The 19,242-nt window shown below is 40.9% G+C and overlaps 1 protein-coding gene across 1 annotated transcript in view; it reads right to left on the bottom strand.

Moving 5' to 3' along the window:
* Window positions 1–14,901, bottom strand: part of LOC101863028 (solute carrier family 28 member 3-like) — a 17,503-nt gene extending 2,602 nt beyond the window's left edge. Inside the window, exons 1-10 of the mRNA XM_005099401.1 lie at window positions 14,606–14,901; window positions 11,921–12,088; window positions 10,689–10,833; window positions 9,652–9,849; window positions 9,202–9,363; window positions 7,798–7,923; window positions 6,799–6,935; window positions 3,211–3,379; window positions 719–862; window positions 38–151 (exon numbers count right to left, since the gene is read on the bottom strand). Coding sequence (XP_005099458.1) covers window positions 38–151; window positions 719–862; window positions 3,211–3,379; window positions 6,799–6,935; window positions 7,798–7,923; window positions 9,202–9,363; window positions 9,652–9,849; window positions 10,689–10,833; window positions 11,921–12,088; window positions 14,606–14,901 — 1,659 coding nt within the window. The remainder of the gene's footprint in view (window positions 1–37; window positions 152–718; window positions 863–3,210; window positions 3,380–6,798; window positions 6,936–7,797; window positions 7,924–9,201; window positions 9,364–9,651; window positions 9,850–10,688; window positions 10,834–11,920; window positions 12,089–14,605) is intronic.
* Window positions 14,902–19,242: the final 4,341 nt, after the last annotated feature.

Consider the following 19,242-nt stretch of genomic DNA (forward strand, 5'->3'; position numbering starts at 1 on the left):
GGGGAGAAGGAGCAGATTCGTTTCCTTGTCGACCTACCGACATGAAGCCGCCAACCAACGTGGTGTTCCTATCGTCAAGAATGACGTCAGAGCCCGTCCAATGCCACGTTCCGTTATTTGTGAGTACGTGTTCCTCAAGTACACGTCGGTTCTGCGAAGAAATGGGAAGAGTATTTAAACAAACAAAATGTCATTTTGAACAAAATGCAATATTTGTTTCCCTTTACGGAGCCCAAAAAAGAAAAAATAGTGAAAAACTACTTACAAGTTGGGAGTGTACTTGGAATTAAAACTATCATCCTTTGTCTAAACACTGTACACGTCGTATGGTCTCAACCGAGACTGGCGTCAGGGACGCAACATTCCCATATGAGGAAGTCCCTCTTCTCGAGTGTCTCCGTCTTTCTGGACAGCAGGGTCAAAACTTTCCGCCCCTCCCCCCTTAAAGACGTAAATTGTGTCGATGGTAGTTAAAGTGTGAGTAATCTAAACTTTAAAACAAGAAAATGCCAAATCGTCAGGAAAGAAGCAGCATTCACAATTATAGTAAATAATAACAGAAGGTCAAACAATACCAACGAATATAGCGGTATTTGTAACAACAACGACAATAATATAAAAAAACAACAACAGCAACAACAACAACAGCAACAACAGTAGGGACAACAACGCTAACTACAACCAAGATAACAACATCTCGTCCAGACATGAAACTCACATGGATTAGTTTGCCAAGGTCTACGTAGGCCACAAACGGTGTGGCAAAAAGCTTGACTCCCATCAGTGCTCCCACAGCGCCGCAGTCTGCGGGCTCCACCCCCATGGAATAGGACACGGGGTACAACAGGTAAGAGCACAGGTACTGTGGACAAATGGTTGATTTGCAAAATTTTAGTTACGGCATTTCAGTACTTTCGGCACCTTTAAATGAACAGTTTACAAAATTGTGTAGGTTCAACGCCCTTTACAACATTGCAAGGTTATGGGGGTGGGAACTCCGAATTTAACATCAATCTCCTACAGGAACCGAGGCAAATGCCCAGAGAGCCTTAAAGACAACCCTCCCTCCCCCCCCCAAACAAAGCAACCGAAGTACAAAACCTTTAAACCAAAGTCATCCACCTCGTAGTCCATCACGATATCAACAGAGCTAACGGCGCGTCCCTTTCATTAAACATAATCGTTAGTTAGTCTTAGAAGACGGAGCTTGAGCACATTACATCATAACACCCAGAACCCACTGGAACAGAATCCCAGACTCATTTCTTAGTCATGACCAGATTCCCAATGATATCTGCAATTGGGCGGGACGGGATGATTTTTAGAGCATTCTATATCAATGATAAAAAACAATTGTGCACCAAAGCCATTGAAAAAATACACGCTATAGAGACAGATCCACAGCATCAACTGCAAGTGTTTTTCTGTCTCTGTTAGTTATCCACCTCAAGTTTAAAATGTTTATGTTGTAAAAATAAATAGCTGCATATCGATCAACTTCAAGCTCAATATGTCGAGTAATGAGGCAAGCGTTCTTCATAATTTCTTCTTTTTTTAAAGGTTGATTCTAGACCAAACAAAGGGTCCATGAGAACATGTTTTGATAGGATACTCAGCAATTTAAAAAATTAGAACAAATCATGAGTCTAATAAGATGAGGAGGTCACTTGCAAAACATGCTAAATCAAGTTGGTCAAGTTAGGAAAAAATCTGCATTTTTTGAAAATCATAGAAAGTATGCACCATTATTTCCAATTTGCTGCGCATTGAGACTATGGGTTATGTAGACACCTTTTATGCTGTAGTTTATGATTTTTCATCTTAAATGAAAGTGATTATGGAATGCACAGTATTGACTTAGCAGGTTTTGAAAGTGGAACCATAACTTAGCAGCTTTTGATAGTGTTTCAAACAAGCCCTGTTGGATTCCTAGTAAAGGGGTTTGACCCAGGAGCTCTCCAGTATGTACTTTTTTTTATTGTACACAGAATACAGGTTAGACAAAAAATATGATACTATTACTAATAAAAGCTATTGCAGATATCTCTCATGTACCAAGCAATCTTCAATAGGCTGACATTTCTGACATATTTTTTTAAATGCCGTCAGTGAAGAAAGAAAAAAAGTGTGAATTTACCGGGTTTTTCTTTTAAAATGAAATACATATATCTTTACACAGTATTATGTGTTTTGATCTGCACTGGTTAAAACAAAACAAGAACCCAAAAAAAAACAAGAATATTTTTAACCCAGTGTATAGAGACATTTTTAAAGAAAATTCTTTTTGAGTCTTTTGATGGTGACTTAATTGCATTTTTCGGCGATAACAACATAGGTCGAGTCGAGTCGGCAATTTTGGATGAAAAAGAAACAGCCGAAAAAAGAGCACATTATGTGATTGACTAAAAGAATTACATGTATGTCGCGTCACGCAATTGGATAAAAAGTTTTAACAGGTTTTAGTAGAGTTTCCGCTCATGACTTAGTAGGTCTTGATGGAGTTCCACTTTTTTGTTACAAAATACAACATTATCTAGCAGGTTTTTCTGGTGGGGGTATTCATGGAACATGCGTATGTGACCTCTGAAGGGGCTCAGGGTGCTAACTCATTTTTTTTCAAAAACGTGACTTAGCAAGTTTTGCAAGTGACATTCTCAGATATTATACGGGGTGCCCACTACAGCTGGATCGGGCCTATCGCCCGACTCGATCGCCTGAAACTGAAAACAAACACGTTTGTTTTGAGGCGATCGTGTCGGGCGATCGGCCCGATCGGCCGATCCCGTCCATAGTGAGCACCCCGTATTACATATCCAATGCACACAACAAAATAGAGAGAGGAATACAACGTTACCTTATCTTTTAACATCTTTTATCAACATATTATGGAAATTGCATAATTTTATGCTCGTTTGACAAACTCGAAAAGGTCAGATTTTCTGTAACCAAGAGTAAAAGACTTAAACAAATGGGCGGCACCTGGGTGAAACAAAGCGGTTGCCAAAATAATGATATCGATGACACCGATTTTTCGCCCGTAGGACAATTTCCATCCCCTTTTTTTTTTTTTTTTTTTGCTTCAACCCCTTTTACGTCCATTAAAAAATACATTTTGTGTGGATTTTACTGACGGAATGACGAGCACCTTCTTCTACCTCTCAGTGACACAAATGTGTTCAATGTAGACAAATAAAACAACACAAAACTTACTCCAAACGTGAGGCCTTCTATACCAGCCCGCTCGCCCAGCCAGACCAGGAGGTGATCCACAAGGTTCATGGCGGACACAAACGCCATCATATTCACCATGATGGAGGCCACCAACTTGATGGAAAAACTGGCACCGTCGGAGCACGCCTGAAGGATATTCTTCTGATCTCTGTGGATACCAGGTTGTTCACATTTACGTTTTATCATGCACACCATGCTACCTTCGAACTGATCGTTAAACGGACCCGCATGTATTGGTGCAGTAGCCTTGATTCGAGTGAGATCCCAGATACGTTGTACTTTTATTGTCTTTTCTGAAATGTTTCCTCAAGCTCAGTGCCTGCTTCAACAAATCCAACTTTTTATCAAGTAGAGTGTAATAAAAAATTATATATATATTAAAATATTTATTTCGCAGCTCAGAATATACCATGTAATTATGAAATAAGTGCTGCATTCTCCTGATTGGTGTTTAAATGTTCTATTAATTTCAATTACGAAGTAAATCAGTTTGAAACACGGTGGACTACGTAAAGGATTGCACTGGTTCGAATCCCCCCACGGGGCGTTCTGAACTTGGGTTGTTTTGAGTAGTTTTTAAGGCTCTCTGCCCACCAGGCGGGGTCATATTGGAGGTAGACCTTACCTTAGGAAGTTGTGTCTTTTAAATAAAATTACAGCGTTGAAAGATATATTAAATTTTACACTGACCACTGGACCGACACAACAGTCACATGAAATTTCTGTTCCTATGTTTTTATCCCAATCTGTGCCTTCAAAGCAAAAGGGTATTATTATCATAAAGAGGAATAAGTGTATGCTGCTATTAGCTTGGTGGACAGACGTCCTGTGATACTGAAGTCGACAATTTATTTTCAAATGCATTTCGGCGTTTCCAAACCGCAGAACGGTTCAGATTTCTTCGTTTGCTTTTATTTGAACCCCCCGGTCACAAATACGTCTTTTTAAGGCAGAACACTTTTCACAATGGCAAGAGCAAAAGAAAAAGAAAAAGGAGCAGAAGAAAGAGCTGAATGCAATTAAATAAATGAGAGGTGTACACAGTTTTGAAGGACCTGTAAATGATATTAAATTGTTGGGACTGATCTGTCAAAGCAGACGATAGGGTTTGGTGTAAAGTAGGTCTATTTTTCCTGTTCTGTGAGGATAGGGAACGGGGATTAATGGACGCCTGCAAATGCCAGTTTCAGAGTGAGTCTAAACAAATGATCGATTAATGGTCCTCAAAATAATAGACGAAAAATTTGACAACTTCATTTCATTATGACTTAACACATCCTTTCTCTGGCCTTTCCAATGTGTGTTCACCGCATCTTTTGCCCTGCCTTTCCGTTATATTTATTACCTCCACGCACATGTTCCCCCTACATCTGTCTCTCTCTCTCTCTCTCTCTCTCTCTCTCTCTCTCTCTCTCTCTCTCTCTTTCTCTCTCTCAGTCTGTACCACTTCTTGCCTCAGTGTTACCCTTTCTCTGGCCTTTCCGATTTGTGTTCACCGCACCTTTTAGAATTGTGGCGTGAGTGTACGCACTTTTGGTTTTTTGATACAGCTAGTGTAGTCATTTACATTATTTTTTGAGAATGTTCCTGACGAAGCCCTTGGATGACCAAACGTTGAACGCATCAAATTGTTTTTTCAGTTTAAATATACTCATAACAAATCTAAATACCACATAGAAAGCCCAAATTACACCAAACAAATCCAAATATACAAATGACGTCATAAAACGTCATAATATAACAATGACAAGTTTAAATGTAAGCATTGAAATCTAAAAATTTCAAGATCTTTTGTTCTTTCATTCATTGAAAGAGAAATAAAACAGATTCGTTCCTACTAGTACAGGAGTATGAGGTTGAATGTGCAATCCCCCCCCCCCCCTTTTATTTTATTCAAACCCCCCCCCCCCCCCGTTTATTAATTTTGGACCACTTGCCCTTCCCTCCCTTTTATTCAATACTTTAGAGTATTGTATTGTATTGTATTTGAATTTGCTATTTGTACGTAATTTGAACTTGTACCAATGATCATACATAACAAGGTGGTCCACTCCTCTCTTTGAACCAATTAAAAACATGTCCTCAAAATTCGGTGGCGCCCTCTTCGCATATGCGCACCCTTTGCGAACAGAGTTGCCCTGCTGGTGTGAAAAAAAATCAAAGTGAAACTAACACGTTTCTTAAAATAAATAAGAATTCGAATTTCGGAAGAACGCTTTTTTAAAAAGGTTACGCTGACAAAAAAAAACTCTTAAGGAGGAAGAGGCGACTGTTTTCTTCGTTTCATTTGACTTTAGAATAAGAGGCGAGAGGTCATTAAAATAAATAAAAAACCTAAACTCCGCACTTAACGAACCCGAACAGCTGATGAACAGCAGTCGATCTGCGCACGCAAGGAGGTCCTATTTCTATTCTTCTTCTGGAGAAACGAAAGAGAGCTTCAAAACAGACTGCGGCGCCATCTGAAGCAATGAGCGGACTTCCGGTAGACACTCTTTTGGCTGAGTGGACCATCTTGTTATGTACAATCTTTGATTGTACGCATAATCTTGCACTAAACTTTCCTATTGTACATTCGAGCTTTCTATATGGCGTGAATCTTTCTATGTGACATTTGAATTTGCAATATGGCATTTGTATTTCTTATGCACATTTGATCTGAAAATTATGTTGCACTACAAAACGCTGTGGGATATAGGCTTGCATTGATCTGAAGACTACTGCCATTTTCACTATAGTCACGACTGGGGTATTTTGTTCCACCAGTTAAGCAAGCGTTACAATCCTTTGTGGATGAGTCTGTTGAGTGAGCATTCGCTCTCTTACTTCATCTAGCCTCTGTTTCAAATCGTACTTCCAAATTCACAAGCGTTCTCGTTGATGTTTAGAAAAGGTGTGTTGGGGAAAAGATATTTCACCCCCTGTCTTTTGATGAGTTGCCATTTAAAGGTTTCCTTTGTGCTCAAGCGTTCTAACATACAAAGCATACTTTGTGGAGGGGATTGTTGGAATAGTTTCTTTGAGGGATGGGTTGAAATAATAGCTGCCATTCCCTCAATTTGAAAGTCGTGAAAGACCAGGCCACCCTCAGCAGTGACAGCAAAATGTTGTCGTGCGGTTCGGTTCCCTTCCAGCCTGCACTACTCAAACAAGGCATTGACCACGCTGTGCTCTTCTTCAGTTTCTCTTCGTCAACAGCTCGATACCAGCCTCATTCGATGAAAACAGATTTATACCGCTAAATGTTCTGCATCAGCAATACTGCATATTGAAGTCTGGATATAATGACTAAACACATCCTGATCATCTAAAACCAACAGGGGTTATTTTGGTGCAACGGGGTTGGTGTTTTTGATGGTTAGTTAGTTAGTTGGTTAGTTAGTTAGTTAGAGAATGATTTTGTTATTTTGTTGTTGTTTTTTTTAATCAAGCACCCACTATCTGTCACCTGAAAAGCTGTATCGTTCTTAGTTCTGTAAGGCAGTGCTGAAGCACTCAGCCCCCCCCCCCCCCCCAACCCTAATTATCTCAGTTGGGACGACTAGGGAGAAAAACATTTCAACTCACGAGTTTTCGTCTCTCATGCGGACGTTCCTTTGACTGTCCAAGTCGACTTCCCTGGTCTCCGGACACACCAGCTTGCTGACGGCCAGGGCGGCAGGTGCCGAGATGACTGCGGCTGTTAGCAAATGACTGGCAGGCGCCTTATAGAAACAGTGGCGTTTATTATCAAAATTATTTGATAAAGACAAAATGAAGTTGGGAAATAGTAGCTTTTGCTAGTGTATGGCTAGCTGGTGCCCGGAGTAAAGGTAATGTTCATCATTTTTTTTAGCTGTGCACGGTGTTCTGACCCGTAACCCCGACTGACTACACACTGCCTGTTATTTTGTAACGTAAAGATCTACCCCATTTAACAAATTTTCCCCTAACGTAACTGAGCAAAAAACCAATATGTTTCTGTTTACAAATAGCTCCAACACTAATTTGTATAGCGTGTAGCTAATTGAGGCTGCCTATTGACTAGTGACGTTCGTATAGACTAGTGACGTTCGCTAGGAATGCGAATGTTAAAATCACGTAGCTCATTCATTTAAATGTACTGCATTGTTCTTTTCATCTGAAATGATATAGTTAAGCTAGTTTTTAGACACCAATAATACTGGAATTTTATCAATTATACAATACCATCTCAAGCTTTATCATTACCACCACCACCAATATCATCATCATCATCAGCAGCAGCAGCAGCAACAGCAGAAGCAGCAGAAGCAGCAGAAGCAGTAACAGGACAAAAACAAGAACAACAGCAAAATAACAAAAGCAACAACGACAGGGGCAATAACAATATCAAATACTGCAATACTTAAAACAAGAGCTATCACCCCCCCCCCCCCCCCCCAAATCACCATCACCACCACCATCACAATCATCAGCACCACCGCCACCACCACCATCACCACCACCACCACCACAACAACAACAAAAACAACAACAACAACAACAACAACATCCAAAACAACAGCAGCAGCAGCAGCAGCAGCAGCACCAATCCGTAGCACTCACCCCAGCCTGTATAAACATGGCCATGAAGGCGCCGGAGATGCTGGCAAAGCCACAGGTCATGATGGCGTGTAGCTCCGACCTGGTCACGGAGTGTAGGTAGGGACGGACAAGCAGGGGCGCCTCCGACTAGACGACAGCAAATATATGTAAGGAGAATAAATTATAGGGAGTGGAATGGGGTGGAGGGTTAACGGGCGCACTGGTGTGGTTTGCTCATTCTTTCCTATCAAAATTCATCACACTGACCTTATCTCCTCTTTTCTGTATTTGATACTCTCTTGCAACCTTAACTCCTTCTTTTTTGTGTTTGATAATCTCATGTACACCTCTAATCTTCGGCACTAATGTGTCCTTATTGTGTTAGAGGTGCCGTAAAGCAAAAAAGCAGTGGAACGGAATATTCTGGGAAGTGTGATTAAACATTGTAACCCTACTCAGATTCCAACTTTTAACGTCTACTGTGTCAGATCAAGGAGACACCTCACCACAGTAGCTGACAATGCATCCCCCAATCAAAAAGCTCACTACAATATTGTCCCTCATTACCCTTGTTAATGTTCTGATCAGGGGTACATACCTAATCAATTACGAACAAAACTTCATGAGAACACAGAAAAGCAACAAATGTCAATTTTTAACTTCTAGGTGTATTGTAGAGTTAGTTAATTTAGTACCGTAAATCATTTGTAAACAATTACTATCAGCTTCATGTGAGGTAGAAAATGACGATGTCGACCAAACATCCTTTTCTACACTACCGATAACCATTGTCAGGTTGTTTAAGAGGAGGTCCGTTCGAATAGAACTTCCATCCCCGTTAGTACGGAGCAAATGCTTAGAGGGCCTTAAAACTCTCTCAATAAATGCAAAGAGCAATAGCATCCGCTTGGGAATCGAACTTGGGTGAACCATACCTTAGATCAGTATGGTACCAACTGAGCCATTGGTGTGCCTCAAAGAAAAAAAGTTGTTTTGCTTTTTAAAAAGGTAGGTAAAGAAAAGAACTCTTTGTATATAATTTTAAATCTGTATTTTTACAACTGTATTTCAGACATTATAACGTTAACAAGTAAGCAATAGCGCCTGTCACTGCAAATACAAGAGGAGGAATACTAGATGCCTACTTCGTTCACGTATTATCTAAGATATAGATCTGGATGTTGAAAAAAACTAACAAAAGTATGAATGACAATATATTTCACGCTTGGGGGCAGCTATTACATTTTCTTCTTCAAGACGCTACTGAACTGGACGAAATAAAAAGCTCTTCATAAAGGTATTCTACCGTTGTGTACGTTTTGTAGTCTTGTAAATAATCATCGCTTGCCAAAGCAAATAATGAAGTCTATCGGCAATAATGCTATGTTTTGCTTAACATACTGCAAGAATGAAACAGTGACTTACCAGTCCTATGAAAATGTTGGCAGCTGAGACCACAGACTCCACGGGCCCTGTGCCCAGACAAAAAGCCAGAGCGCCACCTATACGGAGGACGGTGAACTCCAGGACACCCACATAGTCCAGTACAAAGATCATGGCGTTGAAGAAGACGATCACTCCTGCAGTCTGGAATTGGTAGGTGTGATGATGATGATGCTGATGCTGATGATGCTGATGCTGATGCTGATGCTGATGCTGATGCTGATGCTGATGCTGATGATGATGATGATGATGATGATGATGATGATGATGATGATGATGATGATGATGATTTTATCCTTTACATGATGACGTTCTAGATGACACAACGTAGAGTGATTTTGGAAGCTAATGTTAAACTGTAAACAACATATTATGTACCTGTATCTTTAACTTATCCATGTATAATCCGTAAAGGCTGAGCAAAAAACTCACAGAGAAGAAGAAACCAGGTCCTTTTGCCTCGAAACTAGCGCCGAGCACAAACTTGGAGCCCTTGTCTGAGAGATTGACCACGGTGTTCACAACGTTGCCCATCCACTTGAAGGCGCTATAGCCGACCTCTGTCCGCAAGACCAAACTGGCAAACACGAACTGGATGATCAGCCCCCAGAACACGGGGTGCCAGTTCACCTGTAAAGTTTTCCAAAAATTGATTTGAGAGCGACTCCGATCAAATTATTCACCCCTGTGCATGTTGTCTCATTGTCTCAACCGAGTCTGGCGTCAGAGACGCAACATTCCTGAATGGGGAAGTCCCTCTTCTCAACTATCTTCGTCTTTCTGCTTGCGTGGCGACCAGGGGTGGGTGTGGGGGGGGGATCTTTATATTTATTACAAGCATCTCAGTGCTAAACATAATATAAAGACTTTACCAAACATGCATTCTTTACGACCGACATGTGACTCCCGATACTACTAACTGTTGTTGCTGTTGCGATTGTTGTCGTAAAAGACGTCTCCCAATCCTACACCGCCTAAAATTCGACAATATTATGTTTTCGGAGATTGGCTACTTTGCCTATTCATATCAGAGGTAAAGTCGGCCCCGTGGGATACACCGCAGTAGTTAAACGTAGGCCTTCAATTAGCAAAAGAAAATCCAGTTCAGCGAAATTTCTAATCCGGTTCTACGTCTTTTTTGTGTCTGTATCGCTATAGTTCTCAAGCATTATTAATTTACTTATTTTGCCATGCTCTTGTGCTTCATTTTAGTTCAATTTAAAACATTTCTAAGATCACGAATTGATCATAATAGTACTCCGAGCGTTACAGAAAAAAAAGAGTCGCTACCCCACTAAGGGGAGTAACTCACCTTCCATGTGGTGACAGGAATCTCTTTGTGCCAAATTTTTGTGTTCTTTCCACCTTTACATATAACTGATGTGTTGGTCTAATCTGGAAAAGTTATCTTTTCTTCGCGATGCAAATTTCTGTAATGTGATTGGTCAAACATTTCAGCGAGTACTCACCTTGCTCGGGCTGTGAGAAAATAAGAAGCAGATGAACACTATGGTAGCGATGCCAAGGATTGCCTGAGCGTTCCTGTGGTGCTTGGTGATGATGTCAACCCCCAAGTAGATCACTAAGGCCAGTGTCGACACCGCATACAACAAACTGGATGTTGAAAAGAGCGAAAGGCCAACATCGGCTCAATGTCAACAAACCTAAAGACTACTGGTAGATAGATAGATAGATAGATAGATAGATAGATAGATAGATAGATAGATAGATAGATAGATAGATAGATAGATAGATAGATAGATAGATAGATAGATAGACAATGGAATACAACACAGAGGTTTGAAAATGTCTCTTAGAAGAGAAAAGAACAGCATTTAGAACAGAGCAAAGGTTTATGAAATGCCCTCCATGTTATGGTGCCATCCTTTTAGAATTATTAGTGGCTGCTTACGATATACCTCCACGGTTGGTTGTGCGTGGTCATAAAAGTTGCGTTTTTTATGACATAATTTAAAACATAATTAATTTGTTTGATTTCAGTAACTGTCCAAACACCGTTGATCTTAGAATTATACACATATCCATAATTGAGCAGTTGATAACGTACACAAAATACGTGGGTTTTGTATCAGGAATTGATCAAGTTTTGTTGTCCTCAAAATGCATTCCCTGAAAGCTGGCGGTCCTTTCAGCGGATTAAGAGTCAATAGTTTCAGATCAGTAAGTAAAACCTGATTGGTTACATATACCAATTATCAAACTGACATCTCGGTATATTTTATATCCATGATTCTCTTGAGGTCATCTTAGTGTAGCAGTTAAGACATTAGCAATTTAGATATTCAATCCGACTAGTGTTTTCAAGGTTCTATGATCCTTCGCTGACAAACGAAAGTGAAAACCTTAAATAGTGTAAGTAAAAAGGGGTGCAAATTAAAAACAGAAACTCTTGTGAGATAGAAACTATACATTTTATACTGTTTCATTCCTGGGACCGTAACGCCACATGCTTTTGAGTTTCTACTCCCTGGCATTGATTGCCCTATGTGGTGTAATGATTGTCATCACTTCTGTTCCCTTTTTGTCGAAACCCCTCTGTGTTGAGCATTCAGAACAAACCGTATGTGTCAAAGAGGGGTGGGGGGTGGGGGGGTTAAGCTCATACTTTAAAAAATCGGGCAAAGTGTTGAGACTAAACTAAAAGAAATAAAGTTATGGAAAACAAAACAAGTTATCTTACTACATCGTCCACGTCCTCACTCGTTTCAACGTCTTGGCCGAGCCATACCAAGAGCATACAGAAGGGAACATCTGAAAACATTTCCACTTATCGCTGAACGCGGATGCTATGTAAATGGCCAGACCAACAGTGACTCCCACCAAGATATAGGAACCTTCGTCCCCAAACCTGTGGAGTAAATATTTTTAATGATTTCTTTCAACAAAACATGTATTACATGATATCTCTCTCGTCATATATCCTTTCCAAGAACTAAACCCCAACTTAGTTGACATCCTTAGAGTGGACTCTTTTTTTTATTACTTAAAATCGTTTCCAAAGAAACGTTACACATTTACAAGTAGATAGCGTGCCCAAGTCCAATATTTAATAATATGTGTGATCTTGACAAGTTTTGTTTTGTTCAGGGTTTGATTTGGTTTTTTTTCGTTTTGTTTTATTATCTTTTATTATTATAGTAGAGGGTTTTACGGTGCTCACAATTGCATAAGGTCATATGAGCGCCAAGGGGTGGATGTCAACAGAGAAGTCTTTGCAGGGAATCAGATTTACTCTGCTCACCTCTCTAGCTTCAACAGCAGAAAGTCTGCTTCAAATATCAAGGCACCCCGGAAATAGCGGGTCACAAGAGTGACAAACATACAAACGAAGTAAAGAAAAATGACAATAATAAGGATTTGGAGAGAAAAAGCAGCAGTTCCCTGTTGTAGATCAGGCACAGTTTTGAGCATGACATGAATCAGCCCATTTACAATTCTACTGTGCTTGAACGAGAAAAGTCCCCCCTTTGGAATGGCCTAAGAACAGTACAGTCAGTGGCATTGCCCCTGGGGGAGTTTTGTTTTATAAATAAATATGAGTATGCTACTGAACACTGACAAATACTGTAACGTCTCTTTTATCAGAACAGTTATTTTAAATTTCTTTTTTGACAATATATACTAAGCAACAAAAAACAAATGACTCTGCTTTATTCTTGGTTTCCCTGCTTGTTTTAATCAAAGCGATTTGCACGTGATTATGATAAAACAAACGCGCACACACAGTGGCGTCCAAAAGAAACTTGAAAATGTAATCACTCAATAATCGTGTTAAAGCCATGCATTGCCCACGCATGCAGCATACCAATTTAACGCTAAATAAAGCATGCATCAAATCAAGATACATTAATAATTCATCTATGTTAAGGGACACTTGAGATAAGTTTATTCAAAATTGAGCTTTAAAAAATCAGGTTTGGCAAAATTGTGCGAAATCAAAGAAACGCAACATTGGCTTCACGCATGTATTGAGGAGCATCAATATTGATAGAATGGATATACATTGCATATCCAAAGAGAGGAGAAATTTGTCTTTTCCATAAACAATATTTCTTTACGATATTTAATTACGTACGATAATTATAAATTAAACAGAAAACAGAGCAATTACAAATGCCACGCAAAACTTGGAAAGAACAATAATAAGTGTGCTGATTGTTATTTTGCTTAGGAGCCGTTGGTTTTGTTTAGTGTATCGACTCTATTAAATTTCGGACATAATTATCTGTCATTTCATCCCAAATATCACAGAGAGTTGCAAACAAAGGATCTGAATTGGGAGCAAAGTCGCTTTTCTTCAGTTGCTGTTTCATGGGACTTAACATGCATGTAGGATGCACATCGAGGCTATTTACATGTATTGGTGACCATTCCAACGTTGATTTAATTTGGTTTTCCAAGAATTGTCTAGGGGCATTGGCCCTGCGAGAAAGTGCTCTGCTATGCATGGGGATGTCTACTTGAATGACACCATGACGAAAATAAGGGAAAGACATGACGTTCCACTCCAGCACTTGCACGATGTAGTCCACTAAACCAAGCCATATGGTGATTCTCACGAAGGCGGTTTTGTTCATTCCTCTCTAGACCACTCAAAACCATGTCAGTTTCGTGGCCTCTGTTTCTCACTGACATATGATCATGTCCAACATTTAACTTACACAGTCCACGGAAAGAAAGCATTCGTACTCTACACGAAACCAATAGCTTCTAACCAAAAATTTAAAAAATACTAATGAGCACATTTCATGTTACGTCCGGGCTTTGAGTGTTAATTTTTACTGCTCTGTTCTCCAATCTGTTTGAAAATACCACAAGAAGATGCTGTTCTATCATTCACAAGCAACAATATTCTCCTTGCATTTTATATTCAATACATGTCCATTCCTCCAAAGTTGATGCACATCGATATACACGCTCACACACTTTTACGTTTCTTTGATTTCGCACAATTTTGTCAAGACTGTTTTTTAAGGTCAATTTTGCGTGACCACATCTCGGGCGTCTTTTAACAAAGGAATATGAAAGGCTCAGATGATGAAGAACTTATTTAGCTTTAAATTGGTTTGCTGCGTGAGTGGATAGTGCTAGGCTATAACACGATGGTTGGGTGATTACATTGTCAAGCTTCTTTTGGACGCTACTTTATACTCACGAACACCCACACACATACACACACACGCATACCCACACACACACAGACGCACACACACATTACACACACGCACACGAGTATTCACTCATTGATAGAACTTTTACAAAGTAAACGGGTGACTGACATGAATCTCTAAAAGAACTTTTTTGTAAAAATATGTATATTGTGTATAGAAGAAAGCCGAGGTAAGTTTGCCATACAATCACTAACCTGACTTTCATACAGTAAGCGAAGTACATGAGATACACCAGAAGCAAAACAGATCTCAAAACGAAGAGGATATCACGTCTGTGTTTGGTGTACGTCACACCCACCCAGTGCTCCACCGCGGCCACGCCCCTGACACAACAGCCAGAGTCGTCCGTGACGTAATGGTCAGTATCTGGGGAGTCTACCACGACCAGGGGTTCCAGTCTCAGTTCTGTGTCTTTGTCTGTGACATGATCTTCTTCTCGTGGTGGTTGTTGGCTGTCTGCGTTCACATCTTTGTAATTCGGTACCTCCATATTTCCTGGTTGGATACGAACTCGTCAAGGATCTGCGAAAAACACCTCTATTTCATTTGATAATGAAAGGCTATATCGTACTTCTATGGTTTCTTTTTTAAAATTATAGCAGAAAGATAAAACTTGCCTGGTTTTTAAAAAGGATATGATGCAGTAAGTACGTGAAATCAAGAAAGAAAACTGTGAATAGGGTGATCAAGTGGCTCAGAAAAATACGCACAAGCAAGATGGCCCAATCACTGACAAGAGCAAGAGCCGAACTATTCTCTATTGCTTTACCTCACTTTCTTTGTTTAACGAAATGCTTTGTCACTATAGGCCTACATTAAACCGTCCCCTTTTTCTTTGTACTCTCGTCTATATATTTAATATATATTGTATTTATATCGATACCTATGTCTATATCTATATCTAGATATAATTAAGTATATATTATATATTATATCATATATATAATTTTACATATATATATATATATACATACTTGAAAATATATATACATATATATATATATATATATATATATATATATATATATGAAGTGCAAAAAAACAACCCGCGAATTTTTATTACAATACAATGATTGACAAAATGCAACACCTAGGTTTCAAGTTATTTGTTGTGTTTATTAGCTGAAACTTTGCACACTTCTTGAGTGACATAGCTGACATGAACTGAGGGTCCAACACATTCATCTGAGCTCACGTTGACCTTGACCTTGGTGAGCAAACTTAGTAACGCGTATGACCTCCCCGTGCAGCGATTACAGCGAGGCATCTTCTGTTCATAGAGTCAATCAAACGGTTGATCGAGACATTTTAGATGCCACTGAAGATCTGGATGATGGCTGCTGTCAACTGGGCTGCGTCTGGTTAAGCTGTCTTTGAATCACGTCCCACAAATGTTAAATAGGCTTCAAGTCAGGTGAGCGAGGTGGGTGTGCCAATAAATTGACATTGTTCTGCGCCAAGAAATTCTGGGTAGCTCGTGCGGTATGTGGTCGTGCGTTGTCTTGTTGATACAGAAAGTTAGGATGCCTCTATAGAAAGGGCAGCACAAGAGGTGCCAAGATATGTGCCATGTAGCGCTGAGCCGTGACGCCATTTCCACGTCCTGGACCAATGTTCTGGAAGATGACAGGTCCCAATCTATTATTCAACGCTAAGGTTCCCCATATCATCACGCTCTCGCCTCCCCAGGGGTCGCACTCCTGAATGTTGTTGTCGTAGTGAGTCGGGTCTATAGGTCACACACGGACGCAACCATTCGCTGGATCGAGGCAGAACCTGCTTTCATCACTGAAGAGGAATTTCCTCCACTGTGTGTTTCGCCAGTTGACATGCGTCTGCGCCCACTGCAGCCGTTGCTGTAGATGCCTTGGTGTTAGGACAGCTCCCTGCTAGGGACACCTGCAGTGAAGACCAGTAGTCACCAATCTGCGTGACACAGTCCAGCGGTTAAGTTGGCTCCCATGGTTATTATGGCAGTCTCTGTAGCCGGCTGAAACGGATCACGGCGGTACCGACGAACGATGACACGATCATGGGCCGGAGTTGTCACCCTTGGTATTCCGCGTTTTGGTCGATGGTGCTTGGATGGACACAAAAAACCTGGGACACCTGTTCCACCGACTCACCGGCCGCCAGTCGTCCGACAGCTCTTTCTCTGTTTTCCATTGATAACCTTGTCATGTCTGTACCTCGTCTTTTTGGATATGAATGCAACATTTCGAGGCGTGGATTTTATAGGCATACGCCCAGGAATGAGTGAGCATAAACTCACCACTCACAACAAGTTGCAAGTGTGTCTCAGTGGTGAGTGATGACTCGTCAGTTTTCTATTGCTTATGCAGCCAATGACATCTTTGCGACGCTCAAAATTAATACCCAATCAAGACACTCGCGGCAAGTGTTGAGTGATATGAGTTCATATCAGCATTGGGCGATTACACCAACATAAAAAAATCGGGGTTTTTTTTCCTTCTGACTATATAGGATAGATAGATAGATAGATAGATAGATAGATAGAGAGATAGAGAGATAGAGAGATAGATAGATAGATAGATAGATAGATAGATAGATAGATAGATAGATAGATAGATGTTGTTTTCAAATCCTTTTAGCTGCGAACATTTCGCTCTTGGCAGCGCAATTCCTCCCTCAAGTAACCACATGTCCTTGTCATCTGGTCAACGCCCAACGACAGAGTAGAGAAGGCTGTGTAAGTATGTAGGTGTGTGTAGGAGCCTGCGTCGAAGAACTGCCAGGTTTGGGTACTGAAGGAAAAGATGTTCAAAGGTCTTCTCGTGGCACTCACAGTGTCTGCAATGGGGTTCCCGGGTTATTTCTGTTTATGTGCTTGTCGGTGTGTAAATATCATGTGCGAGCTCTGAAGATTTTTTCCGATTTGGTCTGTCCATGTAACCGAAGAGAGATCTTCCTGTTTCTGCGTTGGCTCATCTGTTTAGCCACTCGTCTCTGCTTTTGTTTTGGATGATCCCTCTGCAGGTCTGTAAAGGGGCGGCTGTGTCTGTCTGGGGCAGGCATTCTCCAGTCTTTGATAGCTGGTCTACAGTTTCATTCCATGGTACTCCCGAATGGCAAGGAACCCACTACAATATAGGCCGGACGCCATACGAAGTGCCCATCTGTTTTACAAGGCTGAGAATGTTCCTGTCACCTCTGTAGTCTCCTCTTCTCTTGCCGACTTGGAGTACTGACATTGAGTCAGAGAAGACAACAACATTCCCTGGTGTTACTGCGCCTTAAAAAGTCTTGGGTGATCTGCTCTATGGTTTTTACTATGGTAAATCTCTCTGCGTCATAGTTGGAGCTGTATGTTCCACATGGGTCAAATAGTTAGGTCTGCTTCTTCTCTCCAATTTTGTTTCGATATTTGATCTTGTTGTCACTTGATGTTTGGATAGTTCTGCAAGACAGAAAGTTCTGGATCCAGCTGTACACTCTTCCTGCTATCCCAAGCTTTTGCATTTTGTAGAACAGTCCCTGTCTCCGCACAAGGTCATACGACTGCCTCAGGTCGATGAAGGCAGCCACAACATTGTCTTTATCTTGAAAGGCATCGCTGGTCTTCTGGACAAATCTGATGTGGTGGTCCATAGTTCTTTTGTTTTTCCTGAATCCTGCCTGTGATGTGCTGATTGTACCGGTGTTTTCCATCCACCAGTACAGTCTGTCGTTGACCATTCTCTCGACGACCTTACCCAGGTAGAATGTTAAAGAGATTGGTCTATAGCGTGAAGGCTGGCTTGATGGTTAGTCCTTCTTCAGTATCGGTGCAATGTGTGCCTTCTTCTATTTTGTTGGGAGCTGTCCCACGTTCCAGGTCCTCTTGAAAAGGCCAGGAGTATGGAAAGGGAAGAGTCTGTCAGGTTGAGGATCATCTTATTGGTGATGTGGTCTGGTCCTGGGGTCTTTCTCTTTTTCCACTTTTTGAGGGCTGCCTTCAATTCCGTCAGAGTAAACTCCTTCTCAAACACCTCCAGGTTTGCCTTGGGAGTCTGTTCTACACTTTTGGTCCGCTGCTTCATTGTGTGGCTCAGTTTGTTCTGGTTTCCTTTCTTGTTGATGCTAGCGAAGTATTTATTCATAAACTCAGCTCTGCATGTTTCTCCGTTCTCACTTGCTTTCATTGGGGCAGGGTTTTTCCTTCTTTTTGTACCTGAAAGATTGGTGAGCAGGTTCCAGGCTTTCCTCCCGTCCTTACGCAGGTCTAATTCTCCACAATGTTCTCTCCATGTTTTTCTTTTCGCACTTTTGCTCTTCAGCTTTACCTTAGCAGTCAGGAGTTGTAGTGCTTTCTGTTTTCCGACCGTTGGGTTCTTCTCAGCGCGCCGTCTGGCTTTCTTTCTGGTCTTGGTCAGTTGTTCCAGTTTTTTGTCCCAATAAGAGTTCCCTTTTGAAATCGCTTCCTTAACAGATGTCTTTAGTGCTGTGATGATTTCCTTGTAGCACTCATCAATTTGGTTGGTCGTGCATACTTCCAGGAGTTTACTTTATGATTTCTGTTGGTAGAGCTCTCAGTTTGCTTTCTTGTAGTTTCAACTGCGTCTTATGGGGTTGGTCGGTTCTCGTTTCCTGTTTCTGGATATCTGCAGGAGCATTGGGCGGTGACCACTTCCTATGTCATCTAGGACAGTCAAGGAGCAGTGCGGGTGAAGGTAGGCAGAGACCAGGGTCAAGTCTGGTCTGCTGGGAGTTCCGCTGGCTCTAAGAAGTAGTTTGGGTGGTGTCTTGTCATTCTGAAGTGAAATGAGGTTATTTGATCTCCGTTGTTCTTCTAGAACTGTTCCTGTCGTGTCTGTATTACTGCAACCCTACA

This window comes from Aplysia californica, unplaced genomic scaffold, assembly GCF_000002075.1.
Source record: "Aplysia californica isolate F4 #8 unplaced genomic scaffold, AplCal3.0 scaffold00211, whole genome shotgun sequence".
Classification (NCBI taxonomy): Eukaryota; Metazoa; Mollusca; class Gastropoda; order Aplysiida; family Aplysiidae; genus Aplysia; species Aplysia californica.